This window comes from Phocoena sinus, chromosome 5 (assembly GCF_008692025.1).
Source record: "Phocoena sinus isolate mPhoSin1 chromosome 5, mPhoSin1.pri, whole genome shotgun sequence".
In the NCBI taxonomy this organism is placed as follows: domain Eukaryota; kingdom Metazoa; phylum Chordata; class Mammalia; order Artiodactyla; family Phocoenidae; genus Phocoena; species Phocoena sinus.
In genome coordinates, this window is record NC_045767.1 from 1,147,710 (window position 1) to 1,163,702 (window position 15,993).

Below are 15,993 nucleotides of genomic sequence, written 5' to 3' on the forward strand. Positions count from 1 at the left end.
AAACGTGCTTTGTGTTAACCTGCAGGTGACTCTTTAAGCTACTGTCTGAGGGTCAGAGGGTAAGAGCTGTAGACTGGGAAGGCCGCGGGGCTGAGCCGGGCGGGGCGGGGCGGGGCGGGGCGGGGCGGGGGGTGGCGGCTAAACGGCGCCCTCTGTGCAGGGGGAAGCCTGCTGTGCTGTGAGTCCTGCCCGGCGGCCTTCCACCCCGACTGCCTGAACATCGAGATGCCCGACGGCAGCTGGTTCTGCAACGACTGCAGGGCCGGGAAGAAGCTGCACTTCCAGGACATCATCTGGGTGAAGCTGGGGAACTACAGGTGTGGGAGGAGGCGCCTGCCCCTCTTTCCTTGTTCAAATGTCTTCTTTTACTTTACAGAACTTAACGCATTGAAATTACTGTCACTCTCTCTGAAGAGTCTGTGAATCCTGTTTTTAATATTTATAATAGATGGTGGCCGGCAGAAGTTTGCCATCCCAAAAATGTTCCCCCAAATATTCAGAAAATGAAGCACGAGATTGGAGAATTCCCTGTGTTTTTCTTTGGGTCTAAAGATTATTACTGGACGCATCAGGCGCGAGTGTTCCCGTACATGGAGGGGGACCGGGGCAGCCGCTACCAGGGGGTCAGCGGGATCGGAAGAGTCTTCAAAAACGGTACGGAGGCTGGTTCCCAGGTGGTCGGAGACAGCGCGCTCGGGTGCCCTTGCCAGGCCTCATTTCTGCTTCCAAATGTTTGACCTCTGTAGAAAACTGCTGGACTCAGCATTCCGGCTGTACTTTACGTTAGAAAAAAGTAGGTCTGTAGACCGGTTTGTTGAAGCAGAGGGTAAGAGGTACTGTTTAATGACTTTTCTAACAATGATCTGTGGTGACTTTCACTAACACGCATTAAAGCTATTTTTAAGAAATTATCTGCGTACTAATTTCCAGGAATCCCTTACCGCTTGCCTTTACGTGAGATGGCGGCGTGCAGGAAACTGGCCTGCGGTCCGGGCCTTGGGCACGGGCTTGCGGGCTCCCTTTGCCCATGAGCAGACACTCAGGTGCCCGGAGGGGCAGGTGTGGGCAGGTCAACAGGACGCCCTGCCCCCAACTCCACAGCCTGGGTGGGGACAGAGAAGACGGCACGCAGGTCTCGCTCGGTCGACCAGAGGGGACGGGACGGGCGGCAAGTGAGGACGGTGGGGAAGTGGGGCCTGTGCCCTCGCCCCCTCCGGGGAGGTGGCCGCGGGCCCTCTGCTTGCCTGGGGCCTCCGCACAGCTGACCCCTCAGCTTTCTCAAGGATTGTTACGTAGGGAGGTCGCCGGACGTGGACGCATGTGGGGGCTTAGGGTCGGCTGGCAGGTGCGGAGGGCGGACGCGCCGCGCTCCCTCGCCGAGAGGCCCCACCGAGCTGCCCCCGGGTTCTCTAGCCAGCAGGCGTCCCCGAGCTCCCGTCTGTGTGGATGCCGTGCGGCCCACCTCTGGTCTGAAGGAAACCGCAGACAACACTTAGCAGTGAGCTGGAAGTTTAGACTAAACGGTTAAAATACAGAGCGTAAAGGGCGGGTGTGTTGGTTTGCTAAAATCCTTCACTCACACATTGTTGACTTTTTAGCACTGCAAGAAGCCGAAGCTCGTTTCCGTGAAATCAAACTTCAAAGGGAAGCCCGAGAAACGCAGGAGAGCGCGCGCAGGCCCCCGCCCTACAAGCACATCAAGGTGACTATCCTGGCGGCGCTGGGGCAGGGGGTGGGGGTGAGTCGCTCTCAGGCCCGCGGACTCTTCCTCCCCAGGCTGGGCTCGGCGGCCAGGAGGCTGGCCGGAAGCGAGGGTCTGTGCCCAGGACAGCTGCACGAGGCGTCCTAGGCGGGGAGAAGATGCCGTCGCCACCCGGCGTGTCCTTTGCCACACGGGGGCACGGGGTGTGGGCAGGGGTCTCTGCCCAGGCGGTCTCTGCTTTGCCTCCGGGTGAGGCTCAGCCTGCTGGTCAGCGGGGGCTAGAACTACAGTCCTGGCCAGGCTGCCTGGGGCAGGAGGGGCAGAGGGACAGGCCGACCTCCCAGACCACGTACGCCGTCACCAAGTGCCGCAGACAGGCTCAGAGGAGCGGTGGCCCCCCCAGGCCAGTGCGCGGCCGGAACCCCTGATAGAGCGCCCTTCCGCCTCTGGGTGTGGGGAGCGCAGGAGGGAGGGCAGGGGCCGTGTTCCCCAGTGCGTGGGCCTGGAGCCCCGCAGCCGACCACGCTTGGCAAGCCGGTGCACCGGCACCCTGTTGTCCGGGGCCCCGCGGCCTCTCGACGTGTGCTGGCCAGCTTCTGGCAGCTCAGGGGCTCAGTCTTTGCTCCTAAAATCTGGACTGCAGTCAATGTCTGTGTGAAGGAAGCATTCCCTCTACTAATGCGTGTTTAGTCTTTTCTTTGGGATGAGTTCCCAGCCATGCAATTACTGGGTCAGAGAGCATGAAACTGGGACTCCTGAGGCCTATTCCGGATTTTCCCCCAACACGCTGGCATCACTGCAGTCTCTCCCCCAGTGGGGAAGAGGGCGTCTCTCACCACGGTTTCCCCAGAGCTGCTCATCTCTGCTTTAGTTTCTTTTCAGTTCTCGCTGCTGCTTTATCGTTTGCTCTGGTTTCTTAACAAGGAGCTGTGCGTTGATGAGGGTGGGGCCGCCGTGTGCCCGCCTCCTTGGGTGCCTCTGTGCGCTGGGTGAGGGGGTCTGCGAGGGGATCAGGTCTCGTGGTGTTGGCTGGGTGCCCCGCGTCACTGAGCGGTCCCGTGCGGTTCTCTCTCCTCCGACCACAGCCTGGCTCTCGGATGAACGAAGAACACAGTGCTAGGATGAGCCAGCACGGGGTATTGGGGGGACTGCCCTGCAGCCCACCTCGCGAAGCTCCCAGGGCAGGGCTGGGCCCGCCTCCGCCTGCCTCCCGGCCGTGTCCCCACTTGGCCCGAGTCCGAAAGGCCGCCGGGAGGCTTGGGTGGGTGGGGCGGGCGCGGCCGCCGGGATTCTGGAAGCGCTCGGGGGCGAGTGGGCTGAGGCAGCGGCTCTCGCCTGCAGGTGAACAAGCCTTATGGGAAAGTGCAGATCCACACGGCGGACATCTCTGAGATCCCCAAGTGCAACTGCAAGCCCACCGACGAGAACCCCTGCGGCTCCGACTCGGAGTGTCTGAACCGCATGCTGATGTTCGAGTGCCACCCGCAGGTGTGCCCCGCGGGCGAGTCCTGCCAGAACCAGTGCTTCACCAAGCGCCAGTACCCCGAGACCAAGATCATCAAGACGGACGGCAAAGGCTGGGGCCTGGTGGCCAAGAGGGACATCAGGAAGGTGTGTGTGCGCGCGCGCGTGTCCGTCCCCAGGGCTCGCTCGCCGCTTCCTCGGACTTGGCTTTGCCCGTGGTGCTTTTGCACTCATGTGAGAACAGTATTTCGAAAACAGTTTTTGAGTTGTTACAACTGAGGATTGTAAAACATTCCATGAAAGATATCTATCAGAGTGAAACCCTTAAATTCCTTGAAACGTGCCTTCAGTCAGAACTCTGACGGCTGCTGTTGGGAAGGGAAAGGTTTGCTTAGCAGGGCAGCCAGGAGGGTCGCCAAGCAGAGCGTCGTGGACGCAGCTCCCGTGGGGGCCGTCCTGGGACGGTGTGGGACCAGGTTGTCGGAAGGTGACAGGGACCACGCGCAGCCTGTCTCCGCTTGCAGGCTGAATGGCGGGATGCGTGCTGGATGCAGCGAGCGAGCGCGGCAGCCTCAGACCCAGGACTGTGCTCGGCTGATCCCAGCAGCGCCGAGAAAAACCCCAGCAGCCCTGTTCCTGCACCTGCCTTGCCGGCTGGTTCATCCGGGCTCTGGCAGGAGAGCTTGTGGGAGTGTTTCCACGCCTGCTCTGTCTCTGCTGGGGAGGTCGAGCGGTGAGGGCGGCTTCTGTGGGAGCTGGGGGCTGACGGTTACAAGCGCCCCCAAGACACGGGAGTGCTGGGAAGCAAGGGTTAGCGCGTTGCTGCTTCCAGAAGAAGGCTCAGGTACAGGCTTCAGTGACAGCCTCCACGAGACACGCGTAGAATCGCCCGACTTGGCCGTAACGTCCAGGGACCTGGCGAGCCCCCTGCCCGACGCCTGCTCCTGGCGTGGGCTCTGGGCCCCAGTGCTGAGGCGCGGCCGGGCCATTGGTCATCAGCAGCGCACTCTTCTGGTTTCCAGGGAGAGTTTGTGAATGAGTACGTGGGGGAGCTCATCGACGAGGAGGAGTGCATGGCAAGGATCCGACGCGCACACGAGAACGACATCACCCACTTCTACATGCTCACCATAGACAAGGTAACGCACTGCGTCCTCAGGGCCTGTGTCTGTTGCTCACCATAGACAAGGTAACGCACTGCGTCCTCAGGGCCCGTGTCTGTTGCTCACCATAGACAAGGTAACGCGCTGCGTCCTCAGGGCCCGTGTCTGTTGCTCACCATAGACAAGGTAACACGCTGCGTCTTCAGGGCCCGTGTCTGTCCGCACGGGGCTTCCTGTGACGTCAGACTGCACACCAGGTGACGCTGTCACGTCGTCTGCGTAGGTGTGTTTCAGGCACCTGTGCTTGTCTCCTTTAGCGCAGTGTCTTCTGGCCACCGCCTGAGGGCCAGGGTGACCGGCTCTTGGCGCGGGGCTTCCTGGAGCGTCACGTGTCCCTCTGATGCGTGACGGGCACACTGAACAGTCTTTCCCAGGGTCAGAGAAGAGCATGGTTAGGGGAATTGCACATCCTTCCAGGTACATAGTGGAGTCTTCTGGGCTGCTTGTTAGGTGTCTGAAGCCCAGGTTTGTGAACATTTGTCTGCTGGAGGGGTCAGCATTCTCAGCAGTTGGGTAAGACGATTTGTCAACACGTGCGGGTGGAGAAGAGCGGGCACGTCCGGGACACTGGATGCCCAGCTGAAAGGCCCCTTCTGGTCGCTCCAAGGAGACACAACCCCAGGAGGTGGCGAGTTTACGTACCCTCTGCCATCCCCCCTCATTTTTGGGTGGTGGCGGTGAGGGGGGTTATTTGATTAGAAATGGGAACCCTAGGCCTATGCCTTCCTGTGTTTAGGCGTCTTAAGTTTGAACTACTTACATGTTGTGAAAAATGCCAGGTTGTCACTTAACATACAAATTAGTCCCTGAAATGATAATTCACCGAGGGCACCTGGCTGAAGCCAAGAGAAATTCCATGACGCATGAGACGTTGAAACAATTCATACCTCATCCATTTCCTGCAAGAGTAAAAGATAAGCCGTACCTCCTTACACGTGTACAAGCGCAACAGAACAGGATCTCCGCAAGCAGACCCTCACATAGAAGGCTTAGCTTCGGTGAGAATCTGAGGGGGTAAGATTAAATCTGAAAGAAAGGATTAAATAAACATGTTACAGATGGTTAAAGCCATAAAAGGAGGTTTAGAGACACAGGAACAAGACATTGAGGGATAAATCAGGCAGATGTGAACCAACAGTTAAAACTGGGAGTTAACATATAGTCATTGAAAGTAACCCAGTGGATGGGTTAAGACAAGTTAGGCCGCAGCAGGGAAGTGACTGCAGCAGAAGGAGCATCTGCGAATCCGTCTGGACGCGCGGCACGGGAACATGGAGCGGTGAGGCTGGAGAAAGAGGCCGAGAGACGGGAAGACAGACGCTCAGTAGATGTTCCAGAAGGAAGACGGGAGGGAGACCTGGGGGAGAGGCGGGATGGAGAAAGAATTTATGGAACCTCTGTGACACGGATCATTTCATGGCTGAAGCTGAACAAGTTTTGGGCAGGACAGATAAAAATAAATCCATACGTAGGCATGCTGTTTAAACAAAAAGCCTGTAAGATGCCGTACACCACAAAGATGAAGAGCAACAGAGGGACTCCCCTGGGGGTCCAGTGGTTAGGACCCGGCGCTTCCACAGCTGAGGGCCCAGCTTCGATCCCTGGTCGGGGAACTGAGGTCTCACAAGTCGCGCAGTGCAGCCAAAAAAAAAAGAAAAAAAGACAACAGAGAGAAAAAAGACGGAGCATGTTCCAGGGAACGACAGTTGGATGGTCAGCCTCCTCCTAGTATGACGGAAACCAGGGACACTTCTACTCCTCAGGGAGAAAACCCCTCGACCCTGCACCTCGCACCCTCCGGACCGGGACCAAGCGAGCTGACCGTCAGCGTCACGTGGCGGAGGAGATAGTAAAGGAGGTTCTTCAGGGGCTTCAGAAGCTACGTGTGAGGCGCGAGAAGGATGGTGGACAAGAGGTGGCGCGCGTGCGGGTGTGGCTGTCACAGGTGCTGAGTGCTGGTGAATGCGGGGCAGCGGGGCCGGGATGGCAGTCACAGAGGGCGTCAGAAGAGAGACGAGGCCAGTGTGAGCTGCGTGTTTGGTGTGCATGGAGGGGAGACTTCACTAACTCGTGCTTTGTCAGGCATACACAGGAAATGACTGAATGAGTAGGAATGGAAAGTGTAACTTCCACCTTGTGAGAGAGTGGAAAAATGCATGAAGAAGAGTCTCCATCAATAGAAAGTGAGGGAGGAAGGAGGAAAAAAGGAGAAAAGATAGTAATCAGAAAACACGAGGTAGGGAGTTCCCTGGCAGTCCCATGGTTAGGACTCAGCTCTCACTGCCCAGGGCCCTGGTTCGATCCCTGGTCGAGGAACTAAGATCCTACAAGGCGCTGCCAAAAAGCCCCTTAATCTATAAAAATTAAATTAAAAAATCTATACGTAGGATCTTGGTAGAAGATGGCGGTGCTCAATTCCAAAGCAGCAACAAAAAGATACACCAAGTACATCTTCAGTGAAACTAAGGACCTCGTCACCCACGAGCAGACGGAAGACGCTGTCTGAGAGCAGGGGACTCGGAGGCTGAGGTGCTGCAGAGTTGACGCCGCCTCTAGGCGCCCCCCCCCCCCCCCCCCCCCCGCCCCCGAGGTGCCTGCTCCCAGCAGAACTGAGCGGTCCCGACTCGCCTCCTTACTGCTGACAGTCGCACAAGAGGATGAACTAGTACATGTATATCCAGCGGTCTCAGAAGGGGGCCTCAGAGAAAGAGGGGTGGGTGGGGTCCTGGGGACCTGTGGTGACAGGCCTCGGAAGGACCGTCTTCCAATGTAAGGCAGCTTTCTCTGAGGCAGAGAGGGGGGCCCAAGGCTCTAGAGTCTGGGGAGCTGTGGGCCATCAGGTGGCCACAGAGCAGGGAGCCCAGAGACAGGGCACCCAGAATGCAGCCAGCAGCTGCTCCAGGAGCCCCAGCACGTTTCGAGAGGATCTGACAACAAAGAGCAGCAGAACCTCCCTGCGGCTGGGGAGACACGGCCAGAGCTGGGGACATCGTGCCCCAGCAGTCAGCGTGCACTTCTGAAGCACAAGGTGTTAGAGACGGCCACTTAGCAAGCTGAGCTGGACCTCGAACTCAGAGACTGAGAGTGAAACGAGCCGCAGCCAGAGCATCTCTGAAGCTTAAACCGCCTGGAGCGGCACCTGAGCAGACGCAGGATGGACACGGCACGGCGGAAAGAGAGGAAGGTTAGAGAGAAAGCGTGGCCGGGGGACAGGCCGCGGAGGGTCTCTCTGCGTGACGGGAGTCTAGGTATTGAAAGAATACCCTGTGTTTCAGGGGCAGTCCGTCCAAAGTGGTCAACCTGATAAATACCTTAGTAAAGTTACTGGACATAGCAAGGAACCCTTCGGCCAGCTCGGCCAGAAAACTGAGTTCCTTGTAAGGGGAAGAAAGTGAGGCCATCTCGAGGCTTCTCATGGCAGAATCCAGAGCCTGAGCACAGAGGAGCACTGATAAAGTTCTCAAGGAAAGAGTGAACGGGAGACTTTCTCTCCAGCCGACTGGTTCTTTAGACGTAGATGTCAGAGTGACAGGTGTGGACACGGGAGCTGAGGGCACCGGTCCTTTGGGGGAAGCTGATGAAGGATGGGTTCCAGGTGACCCCCGCAAAGCGACTGGTGGTGGTACAGGTGTCGGGAATTTGTGCCGAACTGTGACTCCCGACAGCAACAGAGGGGAGGCCAGAGAGTGAGGTAAACTCACCTCTGATGCTGATGCCTGAGAGTCAGGCTGATAAGCCAAGTACGAGTAGTTTTCAGCATTTTTAAGTATTAAGGTAAGAATGCCACGGAAAACTGGGTTGTAAGGATGGAGGTGGGTCAGGGGAGACCACTGCAAGAGGAGGTTGCGGGCGTTGTATGCAGGCAGAGATGCCCTCGATAAAGGGCAGCCAGCAGGGAAAATAAAGTTCCCAACATAACAGGAGAATCAATCATTAAAAAACCCCATTACTTCATAGCAAAAGGCTTAAAACCCAAATAAACAAGCAAATTAGATTGATAGAATTGTGCCCAACATGAGTCATATTTGTAAAAGGGAGTTGGATTAACTCATCTATTAAAAGATTTCCAGATTGGTTCATAAAGCGAAGCCTATTTCTCTGCTGTATCTAAGAAACAGAGGGATCCTGAAAGTTGAAAATAAAATGGTGCACAAAAGTGTGTCAGGTGAAGTCAAATTAAAAAAGAATTGTTCTCAGACAAGGCAAAATTTGGGCCCCAGCGCATTCAGTGAGACAGAGGAAGGCCTTTTAACGTCAAAAGCGCCGCCAGGGACCAGGATACATCCTGCAGGGTGTGCCCCAAATAACAGAGCAGCCACACCCCCAGAGCCACAATTCAGGGAGGCACAGGAGACAGCCAAGTGAGGGAAAGTCTACTGTGGATTCACGTCTTGGAGCGAGAGGTCCTGGGCAGAGAATCAGCATGGACTTAGCGCCAACCACAAAGAGAAAGCCGTGCAGAGAGCCCGTGGCCGCAGCGGTGCGACAGCGGAAACGGGAAGCAGCGTCAGGTTCATCAGGAGAGGACGGCTGGGCACCAGCATCTCGGCACTGAGGAGCCGCTGCCGCTGCTCAGAGCAGGTCCGGTGGCTCCTTTCAGTGAGGCAGGGGCACGCTGCAGGGCACGCGCTTCTGAGACGTGTCCACCTTCAGAGCAGCAGCTAGCGTCCGGCTGGGAGCGTGTGACCGGGGCCCCGCCTGGGGCCGCCCGTCCAGGGCCGGGGAGCCTGGCAGGCGTCTCGATGCCACGCTCCTGGGGTGCCTGTGCACACGTCCTGTCCCCCACTCACAGACCCCGTGTGGCGTTACCGCGTGACCGTGATGCTTTCTGTGGCCTAGTTTTAAGTGCTCTCCCGCCTCCAGTACGTCTTTCTCCTGTCCCTTGCGGTCGCGCGGTCGATGAGAGACCCTTAGGGTGAGGAAGGCGAGGTCACCGCTCCCTGATGCCGGGCGATTGCATCGTCTGGGTTTTGCCACAATAGGAGTACATCTCCGCGTACACAGAGGTGCTTGCCTTTTGGGGGGTCAAGTCCCGGGAGCATGAAGGCGGGACCCTCATCGCTTTTGCCCGGGTGCGTCTGAAGACTGCTTCTGCCGCAGGGGTTGGCCCCCCTCCCATCAGCCAGTGTGGCCTCGTGGCCTCAGGACGTTCTCCTTGTTTCCTCCACCGCTGGGCTGTCTCGACTTGCTGGCCGGTTTGTGTCGTAAGCGGTCGGTCCTGTCCTCTGTCAGGCTGTTGGTGCCCGGCTCCCTCGCTTGCCGTCCGACGTCGGGGAGCTCGGCTCACTGCCCCCTGCTCACCAGCGCTCGGTCCCTCCGTGTGGTGTGACCTGCCTGCCCTCCGTGAGCAAGAGAAACAGGACTGGTTTGGGGGTGTCCCATCTGAGTGGACCTGGGAGACCACGGTTCTCAGTACAACACCAGTTGTCCAGCACGACGGTGACAGTTCCCTTTGAATGAGAACGTGATGGCTGAGAGTTGACCACGTATGTAGATGCTGCTTGAAACTTGAGTTGTGCCTTACAGGACCGTATAATCGATGCCGGCCCCAAAGGAAACTATTCCCGGTTCATGAATCACAGCTGCCAGCCCAACTGTGAGACCCTCAAGTGGACAGTGAACGGTGACACGCGCGTGGGCCTGTTTGCCGTGTGTGACATTCCTGCAGGTACGGTGCCTCCGGGGCTCCCCATGGGGCTCCCAGCCGAGCGGGCAGGTGGAGGGGCCCTTGTCCGATGCTGTGTGTGGCCGGACCGCCCGGCTCGGGGAGGGCGGGCGGCTGGCAATTTGGAAGTTGTGTTTTGTTTGGAACGTGCACCTTGCAGCGTGGAATCGAAAGCCGTGCGGGGACAGTACAGGTGCGCTGACAGGCGCAGGGCTCGTAGACCTGATGGCAGGCTTCTTGGCAGAGTCGGGAGAAGGGCAGTGTCCCAGTGTGGCTTGTCTCCCTCACCCAGGGACAGAGCTGACCTTCAACTACAACCTCGACTGTCTGGGCAACGAGAAAACAGTCTGTCGGTGCGGGGCCTCCAACTGCAGCGGGTTCCTCGGGGACAGGCCCAAGGTGAGCGGTGACGGGAGCGGAGTCTGCCGGGCGGGGCGAGGACGGCAGGGGAGGCCAGGCGCGAGACTCGGTGGCTGCTTGCTGCGCTCGCGGGCCGTGGCTGCCCCTGCAGAGGCCACAGGGTGCTGGGGCTTCACGGCCTGGAGCTGGGAATCCAAAGTGAGAGCCTCCGTACGCGCCTGGCGGCACGTGGCGTTCTGCCTGCGTGTCTGTTTCCGTGTCTCCTTCCCTCTTTCACGAGGACGCCGGTTGGTTGTGCAGGGTTAGGGCCGGCTGCTTTACATCTGCAGCGACCCTACTTCCAAGCAAGGTCACATTTGAGGTTCCGGGAAGGACATGGCTTTGGGGCGGGGGGTGGGGGGGGACACGGCTCCACCCAGCACACTTAGCCCCTTCCCGGGCCTGAAGCCTCTGGACGGCCGCAGGCATCCAGGCCCAGAGGTGGGATGTCCACAGCGGGCCTGCCGCTTCACCTGGCTTTCTTCATCTGTTCTCACAAGACGTGCCGCGTGGGGAAAGAGCCTGCCCTGGGCCGCATGCCCGCTGAGCGGCGCTGCGGCCGGCGGCCTGTGTTGTTTCCTACAGGCAGCAAACGGGAACAGGTCGGGCCCCTGCCTTTTCCCTGTCGGCTGCAGACCCCCACTCTTCTCCTGTGAGACCATCTTCAGGGGTCCCTGGCGCTCCCGACCTTGACCTTGGCCCTGGTGACCCCTCGGGACAGCTGGCCTCAGTGTGCGCAGTTCCCTTGAGCGAACTGCATTTATTTCTTCATTCTAGACCTCAGCATCCCTTTCCTCGGAGGAAAAGGGCAAAAAGACCAAGAAAAAAACCAGGAGGCGTCGAACGAAAGGCGAAGGCAAGAAGCCGTCTGAGGACGAGTGCTTCCGCTGCGGTGACGGCGGGCAGCTGGTGCTGTGCGACCGCAAGTCCTGCACCAAGGCCTACCACCTGCCCTGCCTGGGCCTGGGCAAGCGGCCCTTCGGTGGGTCCCCAGCCCGGGCAGCCGAGGCCAGACCACCCGGCGCAGCCCTTGGGGGCCGGCAGGGGCTGGGGGAAGGTGCCGGGAGGAGCTGCTTGGGAGCGAGGGGCCCCGCACCCCTGGGTCTCAGCTGGGAAGATGGGGAGGGGCTGGGGCTGGGGCTGGACTCTGCCCTTCAGAGAGATGACGGGCTCCGGCGTGCACAGAGCGGCCGTGTCACCTCGGGAGGGAAGCCGAGAGGCCCTCACCCGGAGACAGAAGCGGCAAAGCTAGAAAAGGAGACGTCAGATGTGTTTGACTGTGAAACAGAAACACTGTGGTGGCACGAGATGACGCAGCAGGGCCAGCAGGCGGCGGCAGAGTGGCTCACGGCGGGCGTGCCGGTCTCCCCAGACCGCACTAAGAGCCTTTGCAGGCGGACCCCAGAGGGATCGGGGCCCCCGAAACACTCGGCCCGGCTGCACACCCGTCGCCGGACAGCAGCCGGGGCGGCAGGGCCCCCGGTGCCGCTGGGCCATCTGGGCTCGGAGGTGGGGCCTGCTCGCCGCCCTCCGCCCCCAGGCCTCTGAGCACGCACTTTAGCTTCTCTTTACCTTTTGACACTTGCCTGGAAAGCGGTGTCTTGGTTTAGTTTGTGTTCATCTCACTAGCCTGAGGTTGTTTTGTGTGTTTTTTTTAGACTGAGTTTTAAAGTTAGTTTTCAACCATGGAAATGTTACAATGTTACAAGTTGCCATTCCTCTCTTCTGTCTGGTGATACTTTGTTTCGTTGCAGGGAAGTGGGAATGTCCTTGGCATCACTGTGACGTGTGTGGGAAACCTTCCACTTCATTTTGCCACTTTTGCCCCAATTCGTTTTGCAAGGAACACCAGGACGGGGCAGCCTTCAGCTCCACCCAGGACGGGCGGCCATACTGCGGCGAGCACGACCTGCGGGCAGAGCCGGCCGAGCAGCCCTGCCCGGAACCCAAGTCCAAGGGGAGGAGGAAGAAGAGGAGGTGCTGGCGGAGGGTCACGGAGGGCAAATAGCGCCAGGCCGGGGCGGGGTGAGATCGGGGGCCCCGCGTGGCCGGCCCGCCCTGTGCGCAGAGGGCCGGAGGACGCTGCCCGCAGCCCCCGGGACGCACGCACAGGCCTCCTCGGGAGGGGGCGCCTCCCGTCACTGAGCCATCCCAGCAGCGCCCGCTGCGCCGCACTGACCGTCCGAGCCGCGTGGTTCCAGCCGCGAGGTGCGGACGCCCCAGGACAGACAAGCCTGACTACACAGCATTACAGCTACACTTGAATCTCAGAACGTCAAGGTGCCCTCCCGCTCTACTTCCCTAGGTTAAAGTTACGACGGAAAAGTAATTGGCATATGAAATGTTTTTATCTCCCCTGAGATGTATAGAGTAGTGTTTTCTCGGTGGATCACTCTTACCTCTTTTAAAATCTTGACAACGTCACCCAGCCTGCTTCCCCGTTGCCATCACTCAGGAGAGGAGACCAGGGTGGGGCCTGGGCAAGGACTCAAGACCCCGAGTGCCCTGGGAACCATGATTCTGCCCTTACGAAACAGCTGTATGATTTCTTTTCTGTACTAATGTGAAGTTTTTCCTCAGAATGCTTCTTTCCCATCCTAGCGAGGAACCGGCCCCAGGACGGTGGCTAGTGTAGTGTTGTTGTGGGATCTCCCCTGTCGTGTTTCTCTCCGTGGACTTGAACCGAGCGCTGCTGCCGCGTCGGCCTTTAAAGCACAGGCTCACGTGGGGCAGCCTCCCCGGAGGGTCTCATCACTTGGGGGAAGAGTTTGTACATTTTTTCGGGTGGCTTTTCTTTACCAGTTTCTGGCTTTTATTCTCAATATATTTTTGCTAAACTTGTTTCACAAATTACCACCGACTGAAATGCGTGTTTACTGATGCGTGTGTGACCCGCTGAGCTGTGACGCGGCCACTTAGGGAAACGGTTTGCCCGGCGGCGTCTCGGTGACGGTCGCGCAGCAGGGCGCTGCTAGGTGCCCCTCCCACACACACCCCGGGACGTGGAGCTCGCGGGGGACGTGTGCGTCCGGGCACTCCTCCCGGGCGGAGGGAAGAGCGAGTTCAGGAGCATCGGCACCCCGAGTGACTGCACGCGCGCCGTGGGCCCGTTCCCGGGAAGCCTGAGCCGCGCTGGGCAGACGCCCTCGGCCAGGGCCCCTCGGTGGAGCGCTTGCCCTGGGACTCGGGCCGGCCTGCTGGGCGTGGGCACCCAGCCTTGGAACAGCCCGGCCGACACTGTCCCCTGGGAGATTTCCATGGACCGTTAGCCCCACGCAGGGAGAAGCTTCTGCGAAGCACAGCGTTCCCATGGACCCCGGGACGCTGGGAGCGCCCTGCCAGGAGCCCGTGTGCCTGCCTGTCTCCACTCGCGGTGGGAGGGAAGGGGGCGCTCAGCAGCAGGTGCTTTTCTCTAGCCTTTTCTTAAAATAACCTGAGGAGAACATCTCCTCTGCAGAAAAGTTTACACAACTGTTCTTGAAAACTGCCACGGAGGTCTCCTGTTTGTCTCTTACCGTCTTCGCCTCGGAGAATTGCAGGATATACCAACACTTGGACCCAAGTTCACTACTGCTCCGGGGTCCTGCGACGCGAGCTGTGGGGGGGGGGGGGGGAGGGGGGCGGTCTCGGCCAGGCCGGGACCCCTGGGGAAGCACCTGCTCCAGGTGCGAGGCGCCCGGGCCTCCCCAGGCACGGACTAGGAGAGTCGGCTGACCGAGGCCGTCCTGCTGGCCCTTCTCTGGTGACCCTGGGGCAGGTGACGTAGGACCAAAGGAAAAAGAAGCCGCGTCCTCAGCTGGTGCTTCCACAGGCGGCTCGGTTCTCTGGAAACGCGCCTGCTCGGTGAGACGCAGGGGCCGTGGGGTATTTCAGTTCAGAACTCTTGTTTCTCTCAAATGGTCTTTTAAGAAAATACTGGATTGACGTAGATTCATGCTCCTTAGGCCCTGAACCTGGCGCCTGCGCGCTCTGGGGCTGGGCACGAGGGGCGCCGAGGCCTGGTGCCAGCACAGCGGCCGCGGGCGCAGCCCCGCCCTTCAGAGCCAGGGGCCTCGGTGTGGGCTGACGTCACTCACCCTTTCCTGCCGGTGAGGGACTTCTGCCCAAGTCGGAACATCAGAATTGGTTTTACAGTGCACTTTGGGGAGCAGATTAACTTATTTTTGTATTTGACAGTAGTAAAAATTTTGTGTGATTTTTGAGTCACTTTGATATTACGTCCAAATTCTTTTATAACCTTTCTGAAGGAAATACTGGAAAACATTTTAGATATGGTTGCCCTCTTTCCAAAAACTGTTAAACTAATGAGCAAATAACACTAACTCTGAGAATCTCCAGAAAACCAGTTTATGGATCTGAGCACAAGGCATTGGAGGAGCAGTGGGGCTTGGTGGGGCCTTCCCGACGGGGCCGAGGCCTTTGCTCCGAGTCTGAGGGGAGCTTGCTTCGGGGGAGTCGGTCTTTCCTGAACGTCAGCTTCAGCCCTTCGTCGTTCATGTGAAGCAGAAACACAGTGAAAACCGCCCAAACACCTCAGGATCCCTCAGCATCAGGACCTGACCAGGACCCCTCGTGTGTCGTGTCGACGCCAGCGCGGGCCTCTGGACACGGGGGCGCTTCTCTCCGTGGGGGTCGTGGGCGCATGTCCAAAGCGGGCGATAAGCTGCGAGCACCACGGGGAGGCCGCCTGGCGCCCCCGCCCGGGGACCGTCCTCTGAGAATGCTCGGGACCCCCTGCCTCACGCTCAGGTCTGCGCCCCGGCGCCTTCCCAGTGTTTCCCTTGACACACGAACTGCAGTGTGAGCGGCGCCATCTTCTAGAACTGCCGCATGTCCAGGAATAAGACAAGACAGGCCTGTTTTTAAGAACGGTAACACACACACACGACTGTCAGTTGCCGAACTCTCGATCCTGTGAGACATGGAGCGTTTGATGAGTAAAGTGCTGTGTCCGCGGGCGTCGTGTCCACCGCACCCTGTTGAGATGTGAAATTAAACAGAAACCTCAACGTGCCTACTGGTGTCTCAGCGTCGCACGGAACGCGGCCAGGCTCCGCCTTTGGGGGGTGTACCAGGTGCTACCGCCAATTTTGACAGACTTAAAAAACTTGAAATTCACTTCTGGGGGAAGATACTGAAATGTAGATTTGAGAATTGCTGGTTGCGGGGAAATAGGATTTAAGGTCGGAAGTTGTGTTTGGAAGATTGTGTATGAGTATTTTTGTATTAAAAAATTTAAAGGCTTTTTTCTTTATGTGGAATTGCATTTTGAAGTTTGGGTCTCTCTTCCATTCCCCCAGTCCCTTTTCTTTCTTTCTTTTTTTTTGGTCGCGCTGTGCCGCATGCGGGATCTTAGTTCCCCGACCAGGGACGGCACCTACGCCCCCTGCAGCGGAAGCACCAGGGGAGTCCCGCTGCCAGTCACTGAGTTGTCTGTCACTCTGGAGCGTCTGGCGCAGTCCCCTGACATCTGGGGAGGCCAGCGCGGCCTTGGAAGCACAGCAAGTATCGTAGACAGTGCGTGTCGTTCTGATTTGGGGAAAAGGCTTTTTTTCCTGTTATAATTTGGTTCCCCAACCCCCGTTAAAGGTGACAGAGTC

At 58.5% G+C, this 15,993-nt stretch overlaps 1 protein-coding gene and 1 non-coding gene across 7 annotated transcripts in view; both read left to right on the top strand.

Annotated features, from left to right (window-relative positions):
• NSD2 (nuclear receptor binding SET domain protein 2) overlaps positions 1–15,659 on the top strand; it is a 77,363-nt gene extending 61,704 nt beyond the window's left edge. For 2 of the 6 annotated variants that reach the window (XM_032633394.1, XM_032633395.1), the window contains exons 14-22: positions 161–317; positions 449–654; positions 1,599–1,702; positions 3,044–3,313; positions 4,189–4,305; positions 9,856–9,997; positions 10,287–10,393; positions 11,171–11,375; positions 12,237–15,659. In XM_032633394.1, coding sequence (XP_032489285.1) covers positions 161–317; positions 449–654; positions 1,599–1,702; positions 3,044–3,313; positions 4,189–4,305; positions 9,856–9,997; positions 10,287–10,393; positions 11,171–11,375; positions 12,237–12,538 — 1,610 coding nt within the window. In that variant the 3' untranslated portion in view covers positions 12,539–15,659. Of the gene's footprint in view, positions 1–160; positions 318–448; positions 1,703–3,043; positions 3,314–4,188; positions 6,916–9,855; positions 9,998–10,286; positions 10,394–11,170; positions 11,376–12,147 lie in introns of those variants that run through there. The other 4 variants (XM_032633396.1, XR_004350092.1, XR_004350093.1 and 1 more) reach the window with 4 other exon arrangements.
• Positions 9,623–9,749, top strand: LOC116754834. Its single transcript, XR_004350171.1, has one exon.
• Positions 15,660–15,993: the final 334 nt, after the last annotated feature.